The sequence below is a fragment of the Aquarana catesbeiana genome, linkage group LG05, assembly GCF_042186555.1.
Source record: "Aquarana catesbeiana isolate 2022-GZ linkage group LG05, ASM4218655v1, whole genome shotgun sequence".
Lineage (NCBI taxonomy): Eukaryota > Metazoa > Chordata > Amphibia > Anura > Ranidae > Aquarana > Aquarana catesbeiana.
The window spans coordinates 41,559,239-41,583,776 of NC_133328.1; the positions used below are offsets into that span (position 1 = coordinate 41,559,239).

The 24,538-nt window shown below is 42.9% G+C and overlaps 1 protein-coding gene across 4 annotated transcripts in view; it reads right to left on the reverse strand.

Moving 5' to 3' along the window:
- CDK14 (cyclin dependent kinase 14) overlaps window positions 1-24,538 on the reverse strand; it is a 678,339-nt gene that overhangs the window by 417,845 nt on the left and 235,956 nt on the right. For all 4 annotated transcript variants that reach the window (XM_073629653.1, XM_073629651.1, XM_073629654.1 and 1 more), the window contains one exon: window positions 14,954-15,048. In XM_073629653.1, coding sequence (XP_073485754.1) covers window positions 14,954-15,048 — 95 coding nt within the window. The remainder of the gene's footprint in view (window positions 1-14,953; window positions 15,049-24,538) is intronic.

The window sequence follows — 24,538 nt, forward strand, 5'->3', positions numbered from 1 at the left end:
AGGGGGCTGAATACACACTTTTCAGATATTTGTAAAAAAAAATTGAAAACCATTTATCATTTTCATTCCACTTATGTGCCATTATGTGCCACTTTGTGTTGATCTATTACATAAAATCCAAATAAAAAATAAATGTTTTTGTTGGATTATGACAAAATGTGGAAAAGGTCAAGGGGTATGAATACTTTTTCAAGGCACTGTAAGTGTAACCATTATAAGGACGGTTAGTTAGGGTATCGGGGGAAGGGTAGTGAGAGGGTTACAAAGGGGGTTAGTGTTGAAAGGCTAGTGTGAGGGTTACAGGGAAGATTGCTATTAGGGTTACAAGGAAGGTTAGCATTAGAGAGGTGGTTAGTGGTAGGGGTAAAAGAAGGGCTATTGTGAGGGTTACAAAGAGGATCAGTTGTTCGGGTTACAGGGAGGGCTATAATTATGTTTAGAGGGAGCATTAGTGTTAGGGCAACAGGGAGGGTTGCTGTTTGGGTTGTAGTGTTACTTTTAGAAAAGAGTTCCACATCCACAGAACCAGGTGTTCTGTCACCACACAAAAAAATAACCCCCTTAAGGAAACAGGACTTTGAGGGTGACAAGAACACCAAATAGTGTAAAAAGTATACATTCTATTGCAAAGATAAATTACAACACAATAAAACTGTCTGTGCAAAGACAGATAATGAATATGCATGAATCATTGTAAAACATGTACAGACACTTATGATATCTCTGGTGTACCCAACGTTTCTGGCTTGACGCCTTTCTTCAGGGGTTTATACAAACAGAGCAGTAATCGTACAGTATATCATTGGTATCTTGTGACTTCATGAATCGATAAAAAGCAGCAGACCCGTAGGGGGTCCTATAATATAGTAACAGCCGGACATACAAGACGAAGAGGTGGTCACCCCCCCCCCCGGGAGAAAAGGATGACCCTACGGAGGTCCACCTAGAGAGGGGCCACAGTTCGAAGACACCAGGGATAGTTTGACCTGGAATGTTAATGTCATCTGTGAAACAAAGGGATGTTGAAAAATGAAGTTCAATAACTAGTGCGGCTCTTCTGCTTGATTTCGAGCATGCATGGAATTTTGTGCGTCGGAATTGTGTACAGACGATTGGAATTTACGATAACGGATTTTGTTGTCAGAAAATTTGAGATCCAGATCTCAAATTTTGTTTGTCGGAAATTCCAATCTGATAACAAGCTCTTATTGAACATTTCCCGTCGGAAAATCCGACCGTGCGTACACGGCATTAGTGTTAATATTACAGGGAGGGTTAGTGTCAGGGTTAAAGGAAGGGTTAGTGTGAGTGTTAAAAGGAGAGTTACTGTTAAGGTTACAAGGAGGGATAGTGTTATGCTCCGTACACACGATCGGACTTTGCAACAACAAAACCATGTAATTTTGTTAGAAGGGTGTTGGCTCCAACTTGTCTTGCATACACACGGTCACACAAATGTTGGCCAACAATTACGAACATAGTGATGTAAAAGACATACGGCGAGCCGATAAAAAGGAAGTTCAATAGTCATGTGATATCTCCATTACGAATGCTAGTTTTACAAGACCGAGCGCTTCCGGCTCATCCTCCATTCCAAGCATGCGTGTTTGTACTTTGGACTTTAGTGTGTCGGACTTGTGTACACACGATTGGAAAGTCCGACAACACAAATTTGTTGGCGGAAAATTTGAGAGCATGCTAGCCAACATTTGTTGGCGGAAAGTCCGACAACAAATGTCCGATGGAGCGTACACATGGTCGGACTTTCCACCAAAAGCTCACATCCAACATTTCCTGTCAGAAAATCAAATTGTGTGTGTACGCGGCATTAGGGTTACATAGATACTTAGATACAATAGATACTTTTAGGGGTTATCATTAAAGGGTTAAAGGTAGGATCACTGTGAATGGTACAAGAAAAGTTAGTGTTAGGGTTACAGGGATGGTTATTGTGAGGGTTACAGGGAGGGTTAGGGTTAAAGGAAGGATTGGTGAGTGGTTTGAGTAGATTTAGTGTTAGGGTTACAGGGAACATTAGTGCTGTAGGCTAACCTTTCAGCACCAATCTCCTTGCTCGGAAAGTTCAGTTTCTTGTACATGTACAATAACAAGTAAAATACATTTATTGCTTGATTTCGCACTTTATTTCACAAAAGGTATAACGTTCAAAGCACAGGTGACTACGTAAACCAGGAAAGGTAAGAAAAAATTTACAATAAGTGATCCCTAAAACAAACATTTTAAAGACTATTGTAAAAGACACAGACAAGCTTCACATGACAGTTTGCAGTGGCGACCAGCACAGCGAGGAGGCAGATGGAGCTGTTACATGGGACTTTTTTTTATAAGGTGGCTGATGAAAAGCAGATATGAAAGGAATGTTGGAATGATAACTCCGCACAATCTGCTTCTTCTGTGTATCACAGAGATCCTTTATTATAGATACAAAGCCAGTACACATGATATGCTCCCATTACCTGGACAGCACAATGCTTAAAGCTGAACGCTGGGAAAACAGCTAAATACACAAAAGGCGCGGTTTTACCTGCCAAAGAATTTGTATTTCTTTCCATCCAGATTTATACACTCTGTCACAGAGCACAGTCCTGTCTGCTAGGGCAGCAGACATGATTTTTCTCTATTGCAGTTAAGCAACCTTTACTACTCCTCCAACATATGACTGGGCAGTGAAAGGAGAAGCAGTAAGCTGATAACTTAGGTTTTAGGGATATCCTTGAGAAAGTCACGTGGTCTGTGACGTAACGCGTGGGAGGAGCCAGTGACAAGCACTGCTGTTACAAGTTACTAGTATGGCAGCAGCGGCTTTTTGAGTCTCGCTCGTAAGCGGCTGATTGCATCCTTTATGCACAAAACATACTGGGTCTATGTGAGTGTATCAATGATTATTATCCTTCTCTGCATTTGTTTTGTTCATTGCGCAATGATATTATTTGTTTACTTTGCATGATTCATCTGGTTGCTGAGACCGATAGAAGTTGAAACAAACCGCAATCCATTACTTATATATCCGGTAAAAGAAACTTTGAAGGCACCGATGAATGAAGTGATTAATCGGGTTGCTAATCACCACACAATTTAACCCTTGCATCGTGAATAACTAATGGACTGTTGGGTTAAACATTAGTACTATTTTGTGTCAGAGGAATATTGTACTTTATATATATTTTGTAGTACTTTATTTCTCCTATTTATTTTTCCTATTTTTTCAACATGTATTGTTCAAATTATAAGCTTATGAGTGGCGATATTTGCACACGTACATTATGCACATATTGGTTTTGGTTTAGTGTATCTTTATCACGTGTGTATTTATCACATGTATTTCATGCAAACTTATGCATCTGTGTTTTGATGGCTTTATCTATTGAATTCATATAATTCACGCACATTTATATACACATCACTATTGTGATTATCATATGCAACTTTTATGCAATTTTATGCAGATTATGTTTTGCTGGCTATACCCATTCATTTTATATATTTGAGGTGAGCTGTGCACTGATTGTTATTTAAATAGAGCGCATCAATAATTTATTTCTTTAAGTAAGCTGATAAGATCATCTCTCTGTCACTCTGCTCTCTCCTCCTATCAGCATACCCATTGTTAGCACACGCGCACTTCAGCACAATTGACTGGCTCCTTGTGCTGCTTCTCTGTCACCAAGTCCGAACTCTGCTGAACAGGTGATTGCAAGAGGCTAATACCAAGTTGATTTAGGTAATTACACGGCTTGCATTTAGTAAGATAAATGGAATGTAATAATGAACCAAGAGCTGAAATAATATATCAAATTTCTCTCTCTCTCTCTCTCTCTCTCTCTCTCTATATATATATATATATTGCTTTCTACCTATTACTGTATATAAAGGCTGCTATGTCTGCACAGCAGGAATAAGCAGAATTAAGTGCCTCTGCAGTAGTTCAGTCCTCTTCTCTGTCGGGAGTTAAGTTCTGCCACATGTATGCTAATGAAGCCAACTTCACGAGAAGGTCAACATCGGTATTGTGCTATCATGCAATATACTAATTATAAACTGCCCGTTTATAAAACTGCAAATGTTGCATTTTAGTGAATACCAGAATAGAGTCCCATTGTGCTGAGGACCAGAGTCACCCCAAACAACCCAGAGTGAATGGACATTTAACCAGAGGGACCACTGCCCTTGGTTCTTCAGTTTAGGAACTGACAACACAGATGTTTTATAGCTCTATTACTTCCTACAGGCCTTATTGACTGTCCTTACATTATCCAGCTCTATTTAAAGCTATCTTGTCAGGTTCCACAAACTCACAACCACTAGTCAAACAAACAGGTAATGCATACCCCCCAACATTTTGAGATGGGAATGAGGGACACCTACAAACAAATGTATGTAGGCATAGGACACGCTCCCAGCCACACACCCGTAAAGGAGAATTAACCAAAAAAAAAAAAAAAAGGTTAATTAAATCCACAAGGACTTTTTTTTACCACTACTATTCCTTTATATTGGCTTTTAAAATGTACAAATGCAGCAATTTAGAAATTGGATGAAAGCTTTAGCACTGGGAAACACTTTTTGAAAGATAAAGTGCATTTTATATAAACTATATTGAACAGACCAAAATGAGGGACAAATAAGGAGTAATGAGGGACGGAGGGATATTGCTCCAAATCAGGGATAGTCCCTCAAAATCAGGGACAGTTGGGAGCTATGGGTAATGGACCAGGAAGCAACTGCCCTCCTGCTCCTCAATCAAGTCCTCCTTGGTGAGAACCTCCTGTGCTGTATTTAAAAGGACCTTGTCAGGTTCCGAAAGCTCAAGATAAAAGATCGGAAAGCTCCTTGCAGTAGAAGAGCTCTTATACTGACCTCTCCGGCAGCCTGTGTTTCCTACCTTCCCAGAACTCCAGTGACAGGGTCTCTATCAGCCTCTTCTGCTTTTGACACTTCTGGAAGTGTCAGGGGCTGGGATTTATTTGTCACCCAACAGTGTCCCTTTTAACACTGAAATGAAGTGAATAGAAGTTAATATTACACAAGTTCCCTGCAGATTTTTTTGCCTTGGCCACATTTCTCTCAAGACTAAGAGAAGAGTAAGATGACATTCAATGTTGTCATAGGATGTTCTCTTCAAATTAAATTGAAAATCCAACAAAGACAGATTATAATAACACTGCCCTATCAATATTCATAATCTTGTCTAATTTATTACCTACTGTAGTGTTACCCTCAGGCACTTATTCCCCGCCTTTCCCCATCAGGGACACTTCATCATTTATTTAAATGACATTGTCTTTGAAAAGACTTTATGATCTTTTTTTGCCTTACCATTTACGAATATGTACAGAATTAAACATATGGGTGAAGGAAAAAAGTAGAACACTTAAAGACAGACCTCCGTTATAATTTATTTTTTTAGGAGTAAAGGCATCAATCGCTCTTTTTCATCGGCACACAATACCACCCAAGAATGTGACGTGATAACAGATTTTATAGCCCCGGGAAGTACTGTAAGCAGAGAAATGTCATAAATGGGAACATGGCTTTAGCTATGCAATAAATATTTATGACATCTGATCAATTTATAATGACAATAACAGTCACAGAATTAAATGCATGTATGGGTTTTACAGTGATGGTGTAAAATTAAACACATTCATGGAGCCAGAATGTTATCTCAATGGTACAATGAACTTCATAAAATTAAAAAGGACAGGGTTCTGAAATTTGAATCCATTTCAAATTGTCCTATATTAAGGATAAGTGCACTTTGGTGCTAAAAATAAATAAAGGTTATGTGGTTCATTACATACGATATATTCATTACAAGAGTAGTAAAGGTTTACAGTAAAAACGTGTTGACTTTAAATCCCCAATCACACATTTAATTAAAAAAAAAGAAAAACTTGCTTGCACATGATTAGATGATTGAGTAGGACATCTGCCCTGTTATCTTTGCAAAGTGAACATTCACTATGCTTTCAGTGAATCAACCCAAAGGTTTTGCATTCTCTTAAGCCATAAAATGATTATTTCTATATAGTATCTCCTACATATACAGCCATGCAGCCTGATCATCAAAGCAGTTCTAGAAGCTGACGAAAGAAACATCCCCTGTATTCGTTCAATTATGCCCAGGTCACCAGAACCAGTGTCCCTATTGGAAGATTTCACCTCTATTACTTTTCTAGGGACATCCCAAAATTTGGGATTTTCTTTTACTTTCACTTTCAATAATACTGATAACCACTTCCCACCCGGCCTATAACAGATTGACGGCCGGGAAGTGGTTCTGTTATCTTGACTGGGTGTCGTATGACATCCAGTAGGACAACACGTCGGCACGCGCAGCACAGTGATCGCGAGTTCGGCGTGTCATTGTGACACGCCGCATCTCCGATCGTGATAAGAAGCCTCTAACAGAGGCTTCTTACCACATGATCAGCTGTGACCAACCACAGCTGATCATCGCGTGAACCAGGAAGTGCCGGTAAACGGCATTCCTCGGTTTGCGCTGACAGGGAGAGACGATGGGCAGCTCTCCCTGTCAGAGGTGGGGGTCTGTGCTGATAATCAGCACACTGATTATCAGCACAGCCCCCATAAAATGTACCCATAAGCTGCCAATTGGTGCCCAGTCAGTGCCCCATCATAACACCCTGCCAGTGCCCAATAAAGTACCAATCAGTGCCCACCACAGTGCAAATCAGTGCCCACCATAGTGCCAGTGTCCATCACAGTGCCAATCAGTGCCCAGCATTAACACCTGTTAGTACCTGCCCAATCAGGGCTGCCCATCAGTGCCATCTATTAGTGTCCATCAATACCACCTATCAGTGCCGCCTGTCAGTGCCTATCAGTGCCTCCTGTCAGTGCCACCTATCGGTGCCCATCAGTGCTGCATATCAGTGCAGCCTATCAGTGCCCATCAATTCTACATATAAGTGCCTCCTCATCAATGCACATTAGTGCCACCTTATCAGTGCCAACTCATCAGTGCCCATCGGTGCCGCCTCATTAGTGCCCAACAGTGCTGCCTCATTAGTGCCCATCAGTGAAGGAGAAAACAATTTTATAACAAACGAAGAAAAAAACTTTTTTTTTTTTTTTTTTTTATAAAAACATCGGGTCTTTTTTAGTTTGTTTAGCAAAAAATAAAAACTGCAGATGTGATTAAATACCACCAAAAGAAAGTTCTATTTGTGGGAATTAAATTATACAAATTTAGTTTGAGTACAGTGTTGTATGACTGCGCAATTGTCATTCAAAATGCGACAGCACTGAAAGCTCAAAATTGTCTTGGGCAGGAAGGGTCAAAATTGCCTGGTATTGAAGTGGTTAAAGAGAATAAATAGAGAGGGTGAATCTCCTTAATTGGGGGGGGGGGGCACAGGCAGCAATAAAAACTGACAAGCCTTCTAATCCCTCTCCACTCTATCCAAAACTAAAAAAAGTTTTGCCTTTAGTTATACTTTAACCCAAAGATCCCAAACCTTATTACATTTACAGGGACAGCCACGTGACTGGTAGGTGAGCTTTGTAGAGTGGTGCAACCGAGCTGACCAGGGTCTTCCAATAGTTGAGGGTAGGGGCCTGGTCAAACTTCCACCTTGGATCAGGTAACTTTAGTAAACTTATTTCAGACTCTTAGAAATTGAATGGATACACTTCTATTCTTTGTATAGGTAAATCTGCATTGTGGTAGAGCACGTGTACCCTGTTGGATTGCTAATTCATATATTATGTAACAGGAAAAGTAGGAAGACCCCTACATTTGGTGGCAACACTCCAAGGAAGTTAGGAACATGCCACGGCAAGCAGATCTCACTGCTATAGTCCTCATTAGATAAAAGAGGATACTGGGTATAGGACCTGGAAGCGATACACTGCAGCTCCATTAATATGGCAATCACACAGTTCTCAGGAAAGAATGGTAAAATGAGTCTGAGCAAAAGTACAGCAACAGAATCAATCACCATTGACTTATCCCACACTGTTTAAAGGATAAAGTTGCCTGAGTCTAGATTTAAAGGATTGGTACTTGCCACAGCAGCAAATAAAATGGAGCAGCACACCTGAGGGATTCCATGCCTTTCACTTCTCTGACTTCCAAAGGGGGCCCAAATGATATGATCAACATTTTCGGCAAATGTATACAGTGCTTAGAAACAAAAAACTTTTTCTATCTCTACAAATACATACAACCATCAGCATTTAGAAAAAAAAAATTAATAAACACAAATCGGGTTAAAGCTTATTTAAGGGCTCATTCACACCATCAGCTACGTTAGAAAACAGCCGATGGCATACGTTGTATTGGCACATCACACTTCAAAACTTTTTTTTTCCCCCCAAACTTTACTGAATTGCCACACATTGGCAATTCCTTGACTTCTATTCACTGTCATGGTATTGCAATGCAGTGACAAAAAAAGTACGGCATGTCATACTGCACTGCAATGGTGTAAACGGACCTCATTGGAAACCAGGCAAATTGCGTTTTCCATATGTTGAGACTACACTGGGAAAGGCTTCCTGATGCAGCTGAACGCACCTGATGTGAACGGGCCCTAAAGAATAGTTGTCCTGAGCATTGCAACCAAGTTCAATTATGTTTTCAGTTTTACAAAATCTACAGCTCCAGGCACACAGCCACACACACAAAAAAAAAAAAAAACACATAATGAAGCTGCTTAGCTGTCTGGATTAGAATTTCTGTCCATTCAGCCCTGTGATTGACACTGTTCTGCTACACAACACAGCCCTGTCTGGCAGTAAAGTAACATTTATGCCGCGTACACACGAGCAGACTTTGCCGGACTTGCCTACACTCGATCACACCAAAGTCCGATCCTTTCGAACGTGATGACGTACGACCGGACTAGAATAAGGAAGTTGATAGCCAGTAGCCAATAGCTGCCCTTGCGTTGTTTTTGGTCCGTCGGACTAGCATACAGACGAACGGATTTTTCGATAGGAATCGAGTCCGTCTGAAAGATTTGAAACTTGTTCTATTTCTAAGGTCCGTCAGATTTTTAGACAGAAAAGGACCGATGAAGCCCACACACGATCGAATTGTCCAACGGATTTGTTCCGTCAGACCTTTGATGCCGAAAAGTCCGGTCGTGTGTACATGGCATTACAGGTCTTGTCCCTAACCTGTGATTGGACAGTAAAAGGAGAAGCAGCAGACTGATGAACACCTCTCTCTGTCACTCTGCTCTTCCCTCGTATTGCATATCCTTTGTTACCAGCACATTATGTTAAACTTACCTTAAAATGAAGCTCCTCCAGCGCCGAGATGTCAGAGCTGCAGGGGCTCTCATCTTCGCCTGTCTTGCTTCCAGGTACGCAGACTCCGGCTCAGTGACTGGCTGGAGCCGTGATGTCACTTCCACGCATACAGGGCACAGGGCTCTGAAGGAATGGCACCGGTGGCCATTACTTCAGAGGGCATGAACCAGTGATGTCAATGGCTGCATGTATACTACATTTCGCCTAAACTGTGCCCATTTAGGAGATATTTACACTACCTATAGGTAAAGCCTTATTATAGGCTTACCTATAGGTAAAATTTAGTGATGGAAGTTTACTTCCACTTTAATACTGCTTGCATTTAAAAAAAACAAAAACAAACAATAATTATGTACTGATCAATGCAGAGCTACAGTAATTTGTGAACAGCAACAAAAAAAAAAAAAAAAAAATTACAAACCACCAGGAAATATACCCAATTAATGCATGAACGTCTTGTTAGAGGTGCAGACTAATGCCTTCATAAATACACATAGTCCAGGAAGTAACACATTTAGAGGCTCCTTATAGCCACCCAATAGTTGTTGACTATAGGTAGCCTTTAAAGAGAAGCATGGGTTTTTTTTTTATCCCATATTCATACTTACCTATGTGGATGCAGCATTGGACCGATGCTGCATCTGTCCCCCGCCGCCTCTTCACTGAGAACCGAGCCACTGAACACCGCCGATGGCTCGATTCTCTCATCTCCCCGAGAGGAGAGAGCTGCTGACTGACACTCCTGCTCTGCTCCTCCACACTCATTGGAGCGCTGAGCTGTGGAGGGGCGGGAAGCGGCCGTCTCAGGCTCTCAGTGGCTCGCTTAGAGGCTGAGACTGCCATCAGTCCAGGCACCTGGCGGATCCAGACTTCCGAAGTCGGGATGACGCGGTGTCTGGACTCCAGTGATGTCAGCGGAGAGCGGAATTCAGACTGCTCTCTGATGAAAACGGGTCACAGGAGTGCAAAACAAATTGCATTCCTGTGAACCACAGGAGAAACCCAGCCGAATGAGCACAAACTTTTAGTTTTTACTGTTCTACATTAATATGTGTCTTTTATATCTTCATGGAGCTCTTAAAGGAAACTTTTACTGAGAGAAACACAAAGGATGCCATTGCTGCTGGAATACTGCTGTGGCAGATAGTTGCTGTATGTCCAACCTATGGAGAGCAATTCAGCCATAAACAGTCTTGATATGATGGATAAAAAAAGAATACTTGAAGTCCTGAATTTTTTATTTTTATTGCAGAAAATGCTGCTCTGAGTTTCCATCAATGCCAGTCTATGCCTAGGCACAGCCATGTGATCTCTACTGAATGGCAAGAATGGACAGTCTGAACTTTGCTCATGCTCTTCAGCAGAGGTTACAAGGCAAACTCCCTCACGTTTTGATTATGTGACCAGCGCTGGATGGAAACCGGAGCAGGAAAGCAAAGCATTTCAGCCCTTAAAGTGGTTGTAAACCTCAGACATAAATCATGAACAAAACATATCCTTCTATACTGTGTACTTATCTCAATTAAGAGCACTACGTTTAATTTCTGTCTTTCACTTTGTTCCTCTGCTACCAGCATGAATCACTTCTGACAATTTTTCCTGACACCAAGAGAAGAATGGTGACAGGGGAGGTAGCTCAAGCATATTGACAGTCTCAGCACTGTTTTTGTGTGCTGGGGGAAGTACTGGGGGGACTGGGCTGGGGGAGTGTCCCTTCCCTCCAATCAGCTCTCAGACCTCTCCTCACTGAGCTCTGCAGAGTGTAACTTCAGCTCTCCACCCTTTTTTTTTAACTCTCAGAAAAGCTTATAAATTCAGCACTTTGAATGGATGTAGAGAAGAGAAGACTGCAGATAAACAGGTACAACTTATGTAGGAGGATTTCTTATCTCTGTATCACTTGAGGATAGTCACTTCACTGGAGTAAGGGTTTACAACTACTTCAAAGTACTCTGTACTTATCCATCCCACAGAGAATGTAACCAGAACATGCTAGTGTTGGAGCACTTTAAGTGCCCTCTAAATACGAGAGGGAATTTGCAGCAACTAGCCATTTAGACTCCCTTGTGTGTGACCATGCCAGCTGCCCAAGGAGAGAACTTACATTAGATCTGTGTTCTATCACTCTTCCTATGAACATCTGCTTTGCCCAGAGAAGTCAACAGATTTCTGTTCACCTTTTCACAGCCAAGACTAGCATGTCAGTTGTCCTGCAAAAAAAGTCCCATGAAAGGGTCATTCCAGGCTAAACCAAGATTACTTGCATCTCCGCATCTTATTTTCGAGGTCATCCAATACAGCATGCAAAGTAATCCTGCTTTTCCTTCTAAATTTTAAACTCACTTGATGTTATGGAGGATGTAACAAGAGTAGTGGGAACAGAAACACGACCTACGGAAAGGAGATCTCACTGAGTCATCAAGAATATATTAGTCTAATGGGTGACTCAGATCCCCACTTGAACACTGAATATTCGACCATGGCCCCCTTCCCCCTCCAAACAATAACTTCTGTCCCAATCCAGCTAATAAAAGCAAAAATTGAAAAAAAGAATCTAACTGCCCCAAATATTCACCTAAATCTATGGTCATGTGCCGTGTCCTGAGTCTTCTGTCTTCTAGACCGCAGAGGGTAAGGGTAGGGTATTTATTTGGGTATCCTGATCCCTGGTGACATGGAAGCTTCCTGATGGCTGTCCATTGGCGGGTTCCTGAAGACACCAACAGTGTCATGGTGACATCAAAAGGGGCAGCAACAAGACCATTTACATAGTTACATAGTTGGTAAGGTTGAATAAAGACACCAGTCCATCCAGTTCAACCTGAGTGAGTGTAGGTGCATGTCTACAATTGTCCCTATCACTGTACATTGTGTCTCATTAAGATGCTCATCTAGTGGTGGGCTTTGACCCAGCCATGGATCACCGACACGTGATGGTGGATCCAGTTGGGTATAAAACCCTTTTAGAGGGTATTCGTTTAAGAAAATTAGCGAATGAGTAAGAGGGAGGTGGTTAAAAAAGATGGAGAGGTGATGGTAAGAATTTGCCCAAAGATGGGCCTTAAAGGGAAACTTCACCTTCAATGTATTCTTTTTAATTGCCTCTTCCTTCATGCTGTGCTGTCCTCAAATCACATTCTTACCCACTCATTGGGTTCAGCATTGTCCTGATGTGGCGTGCTTCTCTGCTCCCACTGCCCAGGTCCCACATAGCCATCTTCTTCTGTGACGCCACCAATAGGCAGCTGTATCTTCCAGGTCTAGGCAGCCACCTAAATGGAATCTGATGCCTCCTGAGATACAGTATAGAATTTGCATATCCGGTGAGGCACTGGAAGCACATCATGTCAATTTCAACTAAGGGGCTTTTCTTGCTGCATAAGGCAGGACAGTTTGAGGGGAGGGGAAGTCACTTTATCTAGTGAAGGTACACTTTAAATATTAAATTTGGGTTGACTGACTCTTTAACACCTTGTGCGTATTAAAGACTATGTCCACCACAGATGCCACAATACATTTACACAGCTTTGAAAATCAATCTTGGCTAATGAATGATAATTAAAACTTGCTGACAACAGGGGGGAAGAAAACAAACTCGAAATAAACTCAGAATGGAAACTTCATTTGCCATCATATGGCTGCCCAAGTGGGATTAATAAGGGAGAAAATTTTGATAGTCAAGGTAATTTCCCTGCTGTATCCATTCCCCCTCCTTCAATCCATCTGCTGTGTTCAAGAGTTTAATTATAATGCAAACGTCCCATGATTTTTACAGCTGAAAGCCAGAGTATTTTTGCACAAATACCATATGTTTCCCGAAGAAACTAGCGAAGAGATTAATTATGTGTTCCAAAGCTGCAACTTCTGAAATTACACATAGTGAAAATCACAGCCCTGTCTTACGGAATGGCTTGAAGTTTTAATTATTAGGCAAAGTAACAAGTCACAATAAAACAAGGTAACAATGATACCTAAATTACATGTATCGCACTTGTTAATGCCGCCAGAGCATGCTGGGAGATGTTTTCACATGAAGCATTATCAAGCCATCCAGATAAAAGGTTTACATGGTGCTCTCTGATGGAAGCTGCTGGGTTGCATAACCGACACTGGCTCGTTGCATGAGCGGTCATAACGTAAATGGCCCAACGTGGACTAATGCCAACCCACTTTGGATGACTGGGGGAGAATCGGACTGTACAGGGCTTCCTAGGGGTTTAATGAGTACTTCTGGCCAAAGGTCAATGTATAAATTGCACAATTTTATGACTGGTTATTACCCGATGCCTGGCAGCACCGGGGTCATTGGCTTGAATCCCAACCATGACACCATCTGCCTGGAGTGTGCATGTTCTCACTGTGCTTGCATGGGTTTTCTCCGGGTACTCCAGCAGAACACAGCGGCATATGGTAAGTGTGGGGCCAGGGCCCAAAAGGTGTCTGTCCCGGGAGCTGGGGTGGTCTACAATATTAGACTTAAAGGGGGAATCAGCGACACACACAGTGATTAGGGTGTGCCCAGGCATACCTGGCACACTCCCTACGCACGCCTATGACTTTAACCCTTTGAATCCCACACTAGTGGGGTGTTTGCAGAGTGAACCCATTCACTTAAAGTGATTGTGAAGGTACATAAAAAAAACAAAAAAAAAACAAACAACAAACACGTCATACCTACCTCCACTGTGCAGCTAGTTTTGCACAGAGTGCCCCTGAACCTGCTCTTCTGGGGTCCCCCGGCGGCTCTCGCGGCTCCTCCCCACATCTGATAACTCTCTTGGAGAAGCACTTCCGAGGGGGTTACCTTGCGGGCGCGCTCCCGAGTCCAGAATTCGGCGTCCATAGAGGCCGATTGCAGGGCTCGGCCCCGCCCCCCAGATGCTTGCGTCATTAGATTTGATTGACAGCAGCGGGAGCCAATGGCTGAGAAACCCAGGTAGAGAGAGAGCGTGTCCCCATCGGGTCAAGTCCGAGGGGTTCAGGTAAGTAAAACAGGGGGGGGGCTGGGGGGCCGGTCACTGACAGGTGGTGTTTTTTCACCTCAATACATAGGAAGGTTTACAACCCCTTTAAATTGGTTGGATTCAGCAGGCACCATGTAAGTATAATTCCTGTCGTGGCGTGTCCACAGCCTATGGCCACTGCAGCTAAAGAGCAGTTGGGAGTTTTAACTGCCGCTCAATCGTTGGTGTGAAAAGGCCCTTACAGGCTCAGGGAAGCGAGAGAAAGAGCGACACTTCACTTTTTTTATGTGACGTTCTGCTTTAAGTTCCTTTGCTACAAGCAGGACAATCCAAGCAAGTCATGATAGCAAGAGGTTCATTTTCATTTGATCCATCTTGGCTAAAAGTGCTGAAAACGATTGTTTGGCATTACCCGCCATGCCTCGGTGTGATCTCTGGATGTTGAATTATAAATAGCTCCCCATTAGCATAAACGTGTCCTGTATTCTCGCACCTCTTGGAAAGAGACCAATTATAGAGTTCTCACGGATTCAGCGATACATATGTATGCGCTGTTTAAACAGTGAAGAAAACATATCGTGGCGTGATCTAAAGGCGCCCCAGCTGCCCTGCCTAAATGTCAATGTTATTAAGGTCAATTAAGCCAATGCTGATTATCGCCGGTCACGCCATTAAGAATTACTTACCACATACTCAAAGACGAGGGTTAGCGTCTCCTTGGTGTGGATGATATCATGCAGTAGTACAATATTGGAGTGTTTCAGTCCTTTTAGAAGTGAAGCTGAAAAAGAAATGAAAGAAATGGACTTTAGGATATTTACAGGCGGGGTGTAAAATGCTTAATGCACCAAATCAGGGATATGCAATTAGTGGACCTCCAGCTGTTGCAAAACTACAAGTCCCATCATGCCTCTGCCTCTGGGTGTCATGCTTGTGGCTGTCAGAGTCTTGCTAGGCCACGAGGGGACTTGTAGTTCTGCAACAGCTGAAGGTCCACTAATTGCATATCCCTGCACTAAATAATGTTAAATAAGTCATTATTTTAATTAATAAAGCCCAATTGAACTTTAGTTTAAAATCAGCTAAAGACATTCCATTTGCATCAGATTGGTTTCTTTAAAAATAACACAATAGAAAAAAGTTATGACCTGACATAGGCTCAGCAACAAGAACTCCATCCCTATAAACATGTATAAAAGAAATCGATCGCCGCAGGGTGGGTAGGCGTGGATCTATTTCTGGCAGCAGTGCCCAGGGTTACCAACCGCCAGTAAATTTTCCATATTTTGCCAGTAAAAAAAATGCTGCAGGAGGTTGGCAACCCTGGCAGTTCCAGATATGGGTTCTGTCCATCCGCCTCCTCGTTTGCCCATACGGCGCATGGTATGACGTTGGTGGGGGCCCGCCCGAGGTCTTGGGTTTATGTAGCTGGGCTTGGCAGGGTGACGTCACCCTGTGACTCCATTTTTTTTTTCACACGCACGTACCTTGTCCACACATTCTTATATATACACATATTATCATACACTTTTTTCACTTAAAATATTTTTCAGATTTATGCCGCCCTTTGAGCAAACACCACATCTCTTTCACAGATTGCAGTTCATGTATTTTTTCAAGTATTCATTATACCCAATTTTCTATGCTTACAGTGATATGTTTTTGCATCCATACATCTGATGAGTGAATGTGATCCACGAAACGCGTAGTGTTTTGACCCCAAGGATGCCAAGACAGTTCGTTTTTTTTGTCTATTTTTATCTATCATCTATTCATTTGTGTGTGTATATACTATCATGTATGAATACTGCATTTTATTGGACATCCTTATAGTATTTTTATTAAGATGTCAGCTCATTATATATGGCTGGAACTGCTGTGGATAAATAAGAGTTTCAATTATATGTATACACACTTTATATTATTTGTTTGCAGCAACAGATCTAATTTAAAAAGTCCTACTGCCTTTTCCAGAGTTTTTACGACATCGAAAAGTTGCTTCAGAGAATGATCATTGACCTCTGTGTGGAAGCAGTGGTCTCAGCAGAAGTCAGACATGACCCCTTTTAGAGTAGAATTTCGGGAAACACTTAAGCAGGGCTTTTTTTTCCTCACAAAATAGGTGCAAAAACTCCCCTCTTCCAAATCACCCCTCGTCACCTCAAAGCACCGTCCCTTGGTTCTACCCCCTACCCACCCCCCAGTATTGCTCTTTTCAAATTAAACAGAACCAAGTATCATTTTGTGGTGCTAAGTAATTTGTATGGAATTTGTTAACAAGAAAATCAGTAAAATAGATCCCCCACCAGCAACAATACCCTCCAAGAAACAATAGATCCTAAAAGCAATAATACATCTCCCTACAACAACAAATCACCCCGCAACAATAGACCCCCTACAACAGATCCCCCAGCAAAAAATACCTCCCAACAACAGATCCCCAGCAACAAAATACCCCCTACAACAGATCCCACAGCAACAATAGACCCCCTACAACAGATCCCCCAGCAACAAAATACCCCCTACAACAGATCCCCCAGCAACAAAATATTCCCTACAACAGATCCCACAGCAACAAAATATCCCCTACAACAGATCCCCCAGCAACAACATACCCCCTACAACAGATCCCCCAGCAACAAAATATCCCCTACAACAGATCCCCCAGCAACAAAATATTCCCTACAACAGATCCCCCAGCAACAAAATATTCCCTACAACAGATCCCCCAGCAAAAAATACCCCCTACAACAATCCCCCAGCAACAAAATACCCCCTACAATAGATCCCACTGCAACAATAGACCCCCTACAACAGATCCCCCAGCAACAAAATACCCCCTACAACAGATCCCCCAGCAACAAAATACCCCCTACAACAGATCCCCCAGCAACAAAATACCCCCTACAACAGATCCCCCAGCAACAAAATATCCCCTACAACAGATCCCCCAGCAACAAAATATTCCCTACAACAGATCCCCCAGCAACAAAATATTCCCTACAACAGATCCCCCAGCAAAAAATACCCCCTACAACAATCCCCCAGCAACAAAATACCCCCTACAATAGATCCCACTGCAACAATAGACCCCCTACAACAGATCCCCCAGCAACAAAATACCCCCTACAACAGATCCCCCAGCAACAAAATACCCCCTACAACAGATCCCCCAGCAACAAAATACCCCCTACAACAGATCCCCCAGCAACAAAATACCCCCTACAACAGATCCCACAGCAACAAAATACCCCCTACAACAGATCCCCCAGCAACATACCCCCTACAACAGATTCCCCAGCAACAAAATACCCCCCTACAACAGATCCCCCAGCAACAATAGACCCCCTACAACAAAAAGTTCCCCCGCAGCAATATACCCCCTACAACAACAGATCCCCCCGCAACAATGGACCCCCCTGCCACAACCCCCCCAGGCAACAACAGATCCACCCCAGGAACAATAGACCCCTACCATCAACAGTAGATCTCCCAGCAGCCAGCCTTAATAAACCCTCCCCTGCCAGCATGCTTCAGAGACTGATCATTGACCTGTCTGTGGAAGCAATGGTCTCTCTGCAGAGATCTGACATGCCCCTTTTTTGGGTAGAATTCTGGGATATGCTTATGTAATCTTAAAACTGCTCCTCCCCCCTACTAACCCCTATTCTGTCTAACCGGTGTAAGAAAGATGTATATACTTACCTATTTCCAGGCCACTCAGGTCTGGTCACGTGAACCAACTCCTGTGTCAGCCAGCACCGGCTGCAAGGGAAAGGAGAGAGCGCTCGACAATGGCTGGAAAGCTCGAGCGGTGACGTCACCCATAGGCTTACTATGGCCCATCCACTGTCAATGCTCTCTCCTCTCCCCGGATGTTGGCTGACACAGGGGAGCCGGATCACATACAAAATAAGTATGCCTACTCATCTTTCTCGTGCTTGTGCAGTAGAGATCCGGCTGTGAAGCCACAAGGCTTCCCTTAAAGGCAATGGCGACAGCAGCACGCGAAAGCCAATGGAAACAGCTGGGGTGTCGACGTCGCTGGATTTCAGGACAGGTAAGTGTCCTAATATTAAAAGTCAGCAGCTGCAGTATGTGTAGGGGTGGGGGGAGGGGCTGGACCTCTTCTTTAACCACTTAAGACCGGAAGATTTTCCCCCTTAATGACCAGGACATTTTTTGTGATATGGAACTGCGCCGCTTTAAGGCTACTTTCACACCGGGGCGTTGGAGGCGTCGGCGGTAAATCGCCGCTATTTTTAGCAGCTCTTTACCGTTGCAGCATTTTTCAGCCGCTAGCAGGGTGCTTTTAACCCCCCTCAATGGCCGAAAAAGGGTTAAATGTGCCCGCAAAGCGACAGCTCTTCGGCAGACATGCCCATTGATTTCAATGGGCAGGGACGCTGTAGGAGTGGTGTATACACCGCTCCTACAGCGCCTCAAAGAAGCTGCTTGCAGGACTTTTTTGTCGTCCTGCCAGAGCACCGCCGCAGTGTGAAAGCACTCGGGCTTTCACACTGGAGTGAGAGGAGAGGCTCTTTAAAGGCACTATTTTTTAAGGCTATAATGCCTGTAAAGCGCCCCAGTGTGAAAGCAGCCTAACTGACAATTGCGCGGTCGTGTGATGCCCTTTGACGTTTGACCTTTTTTTCCCTCAAATAGAGCTTTCTTTTGGTGGTATTTATATTTTTTGCGCTATAAACAAAAAAAGACCGACAATTTTGAAAAAAAAAAAAACAATTTAACTGTTTGCTATAATAAATATGAAAAAAAAAAATTTTTAAAATGTCTTCATCAGTTTAGGCCAATATGTATTCTTCTACATTTTAGTTAAAAAAAAAATGTTTAAATCGCAATATGTGTATATTGATTGGGTTGCGCAAAAGTTATAGTCCAAAACAGGGGATCGATTTATAGCATTTTTTTTTTTTTACTAGTAATGGCAGTGATCAGCGATTTTAGTGGGACTGCGACATTGCGGCGGACAGATCGGACACTTTTGGCACTTTTTTGGGACCAGTGACATTTATACAACGATCAGTGCTAAAAATAGCCACTGATTACTGTATAAATGTCCCTGGCAGGAAAGGGGTTAACACTAGAGGGCGATCAAGGGGTTAAGTGTGTTTCCTGGGAGGTGTTGCTAACTGTATGGGGGCTGGGCTGACTGTAGGAGGAGAGAGATCGCTATTCCTAATTGCTAGGAACAGACGATCTGTCTCTCCTCCCCTGACAGAATGGGGATCTGTTTGTTTACACTGACAGATCCTCCGTTCTGCCTGTCTCTGGAGTGATCACGCGTGGCGACTGGATGTCCGCCGGGCCCGCTGGATGGCTCCCCGGCTCGTGAATGGGTGCGCGCGGCCACAAGTCGCCGTGTATGTGTCCGACGCACAGCAACAGCGATTTGCGCAGGGGAGCCAGGGCAGTCCGTAACTAGTTAAGCTTTGGCAATAAGGCTTGGTTCACACTGCCACGACTTGAGATCCGACTTGTGAGACCCCAAGTCGCATGACATGTGAAATCCCATGTTAGTCAATGAGAGCAATCTTAATTAGCAGTGCTGAAGTCTCTCCGACTTTAAAAAAAGATTCCTGTACTACTTCAAGGCGACTTCTATCTGACTTATGCCCATAGACTTTAATGAAATTGCCTCCAAATCGAATCTATAATAATGCGATTTGGATCCGAATATAAAGATAAAGATTACCCAGGCATTCCCGAAATTCCCTTTTAAAGTTGCGTCAAATCAAAGTAGTATTTAAACTGATTGTAAACGATCACCTTGTAAAACAACCCATTTAGTTTAAAATAGAAATGAAATTCAAAACTTTTTTTATAGATGTATAAAAAAAAAAAAAAAAAAACGTTTAAATCTTTTTCCCTTTCTTATAAGTGATCACATTCCCTCTGTTCTCAGCTGCATAAGAGCTGGAGAGCTGGGGGGAGGAGAAGCAGCAGCACACTGAGCTTCCCAGTGAATGACTGTGCAGCGGGGGCTTGTCAGGACAAGTCTGATCATTGGAGAGCAGGCTGAGTTCCCAGCATAGCTAGAGAACTGACCACCGTGTGTTCTCCTAATTAGTGTGGTCAGTTTTTAAAGCAGAGGGACTGGCAGGAACACCAGGGATTTCACACAAAGAACAGGAGACTTTCTCATACAAGTACATGGTACAGAAGGCACATATCAGGAATATGAAGTGTTGGGGTAACAAACACTTTATGTCGCCAGCAAATCGCCAGAAAGTCACCTGGCAAAATCGCAACATGGTTCGTGCGACTTTCAGGTCACGGCAGTGTAAACCGTGCCTTAAACCTAGAAGCCGATTGCTTACTATGCACAGCTGCATCAGATTCTGTGGTTTTAGTAAATCTCCCCCAAAATGTGGCTATTTGAGTCCCAGCCCCTAAGACCGCCTACAGAATTTAGCTGATTCAGATGTATAGGCAGCTGAAATTTAGGCAAAACTTGAATTGTCCTTTAAAAGTCATCATTGATTTTGCTTGGTCCTCCTTAGCTACCCTATTGGTCCTTCAAAGCAATGGCTGGCCTCACTGACCAACAGTAGGGCAGATATGTGAGAGGGAGGGACCAAGCCTAAAGCTTCGTACACACGGTACAATTGTTGGCCAACCGAGCGTCTGATTTTTGCCTTAAGGGCGTGTGCCAGGATCTTGTCTTGCATACTAACGGTGCACAATTGTCGTGCTACAAACACGAACGTAGTGACGTACTACGAGGAATTTCAGCTCTTGAGCGCCACCCTTTGGGCTCCTTCTGCTAATTTTGTGTTTGGTGAGCATTGATTCCGAGTATGCACGTTTGTACTTTTGACTTGTGTGACGGATTTGTGTACTGACCATACGAAAATTTGACGTTTTTCCGTGGAAAATTTACTAGCCTGCCATCCAACATTTGTTGACCGAAAGTTGGTCAACAATTGTCAAAAGGAGCGTACTAACTGTCAGATTTTAGGACAAGAGTCTGTAAACAGACAATCCCCCGACAACAATCGTACTGTGTGTACGAGGCTTTACTCTTAAGAAAAAAAAAAAAGTTGCGACTGGTGTGCAATTTTAGCTGCCTACATTCCTGGAAACGCTTATTCTTTCCACACATGGTTTTGATCGAAGGAATCCTCAGCTGATGAATGTTCCCACCATATGTCTAGTGTGAATTGTCCAGGCTGGTGAAAGGTTCACATTCACATTGTGTTACATGTCCTAAAATAGCCATAATTGGTCAGGTCAGAAATCATGTAATCTGGAAGCGACATTCACGGAGCTTTGCATCTTCATTCAGCCAAGTCTCCAGACAAAGACATAACTAAAAATTGCAAGGCCTGAACAGGAATGTGCATAGATCTCCTTCAAAACTGTTTCATGGTCTCTTTCTTCCCTAAAAGATTATCATTTACTAAAGGACAGGGCTTTTCTCAAAGAAAATAGGTGCAGGAACTCAACCACGACCCCCCAATCCCCCCCCCCCACACACACACACACACAAACACACACACCCTCCAAACCGCATTAAAAAGTGTGTGTGGTCAAATTTCACTAACAGTGTGGGAATCTTAAAGGGGCATTAAATCCCAGGAGTGCATTACGTACAGAGTGCAGAGTTTGGGGGGGGGGGGGGGATTACACACAGTGAGGAGTTCAGGAGTGCGCTATGTACATAGTGTAGAGTTCAGGGGTGTGCTACAAAAGAGCAAAGTTCAGCCTCTGCATCCCCCATCCACATCTCACCCCTCTTCAGCTCTGGCCTCGGCATGCAACCCCCCCCATCTTAAAAGCTCCACCATCTTCCACATGTCTTACTTTTGTTACTGTATTAAGCTGAAGCACCCATCCGGCTCTAGTACCTCCCGACACACACTGTAGATGGCTCCGCCCCTCACTTGCAGGGAGATCATCCAGTGGGGGTGTTGGCATCTGCATTCCCCCCCAGGCACCCGCATCTCCTTTATTCCCATCCTGCACTCATTGGAAGCTGCTCAGGAGATCAGATCTGTGGAAGCCACTGGGAGATTTGTTGTCACTTGTAAACACAGAAGCCAGACTTGTGTGTTTACAAATGATAGTGGTGAGCGGGGAGCAGAGGGCCTGTGCCAGAGGTGGTGGAACTGAGTTCCACCAAGTTCCACCAAGTTTCATCTGAAAAAAGCCACGCTAAAGGGTATCTAAAGCCAAAAGCATTCCTTGTGGGCTTCCCACAGTGTGCATTAGAAATTGCAGCAAGTCAGATAGAGCCCACTTCGTTTCATGGCTGGAGTACATCCAGCATCCTTTAGCTCTATCATATTTTGCCGGACTGTCCCTGGCCCGCCCCTTTAATTCATTGGACTTCAGTTCTTTCATTTAGAGAGTCGGCATCACATGTGGGTGCTACCTATGATAGTCTGCATGCAAATACAGCCTAGGAACGCCCACTCTTCCAGACTGACATTCACCCATCAAGGTCTTTTGTATTTGCATAACTCCTCCCAAAAGCCAGCCCACTGCTTACATCGGGACTATGTACAGCACCATGCTGGCCCCTTCCACTGGCCATGATCTGCCTGGATTTTATAGAGAAGCATAGATCCAGAGAAGATATAGATAGGTCTAAAACAAAGTATGCAATCAAAATGGAAAAGTTTAATGAAAAATGTCAGTAGTATGTTGATGTGGGGGATGAGGAACTGGGAAAGGCAAACTATAAGCAGATTAAAGTTCAGCTTTAGTCTAGTTTATGGTTTATAGATTATTGTTTATCTAAAGCCATTTTTTTTTTAAGAGAGAATCTTCCTGTTTTTTTGTCTTAGCAACTATTACTACTAAATGTAAGGAAAAAAATCCAACATTTTTTGTTGTCACAAGAAGGGAGATCTTCCAATCAGAAGAGTTTTTCCAGTGCTGGAGGTTGGAATGCCAATTGGGTGGGGCCCCATCACTTAGTGGGCCAAGGAAGCCCGACACCATCTATACACCTCGTATTTAGGGTCTGTAGGTTAGAAACTTGTACTTATCAATTTTGTGGCACCTTCCCTTTATTAATCATGGTCTTCATTAAGTCATAATGGAGTCATGATATACAATGGCAGCCAGCTTTAATTAGGAAAAAATGAGAAGGTAATTTTAATATCAATTTATAACTCCAGTATCTGTCTTATCAGTGATGGGTCTTTATTAGGATCAAGACAAGAGAAGTTGGAATCCTTTCAGTAATTTCTCCTGCTAATGTACATTTAATGTCCTATCAAGGCGTCATATGATTTATTGTGGAAAAATCTCACACCAAAAAATGCCATTAAAAGAATTTAAAAGGGCAGTTCACACTGCTGACATGTAAATTTGGTGGTCAAAGCTGACACAGATTTCCACTTCACATACTCATTCTTTAACACATAAAGAAAATGTAGCAAAGAAAAAGAAAGAAGAGAAAAGAAAGTAGAAGACACAAGAAAGAAGAAGAGAGAAGAAAGAAGAACAAAGAAAGAGAAAAGAAGGAAGGGGAGAAGGAAGAGGAGGGAAGGAAGAGGAGAGAAGGAAAAGGGACGAAGGAAAAGAGAAGGAGAAGAAGGAAGAGGGAAGGAAAGAAGGAAGAGGGAAGGAGGGAAGAGGGAAGAGAGAAGGAGGGAAGAGAGAAGGAGGGAAGAGAGAAGGAGGGAAGAGAGAAGAGAGAAGGAGGGAAGAGAGAAGAGAGAAGAGAGAAGGAGGGAAGAGAGAAGAGAGAAGGAGGGAAGAGAGAAGAAGGGAAGAGAGAAGGAGGGAAGAGAGAAGAAGGAAGGAGGGAAGAGAGAAGAAGGAAGAGGGAAGAGAGAAGAAGGAAGAAGGAAGAGGGAAGAGAGAAGAAGGAAGGAGGGAAGAGAGAAGAAGGAAGAAGAAGTGCACAGAAGAGAGAAGTGCGAAGAAAGAAGATGAAAAAGAAGAATGAAGAAAAGAGAAGAAAAAAGAAGAATGGTGGAGAAAAGAAAGAAGAAGAAAGAAGAGCAAAGAAAGAAAAAAGGAGAGAGAAGAAAGAAGAAGAATAAAGAAGAGAGAAGAAGGAGAGAAGAAAGAGGAATGAAGAAAAGTAGTAAAACATGAAAAAAGACAAAGTGAAGAAGAACGAAGAACAAAGGAAGAAGAAAAAGAAGAAGACTCAATACTTCATTATTATTATTAGTAATGGCAATTTTATTTTATTTTTTTAGTCTTGGATTAGGTAGGTTAAAGACCACCAACTATAGGGTGTAACATGAAACCTGGTTGCTTTCCTCGTCCTCGAAACCCACACTGTCCCC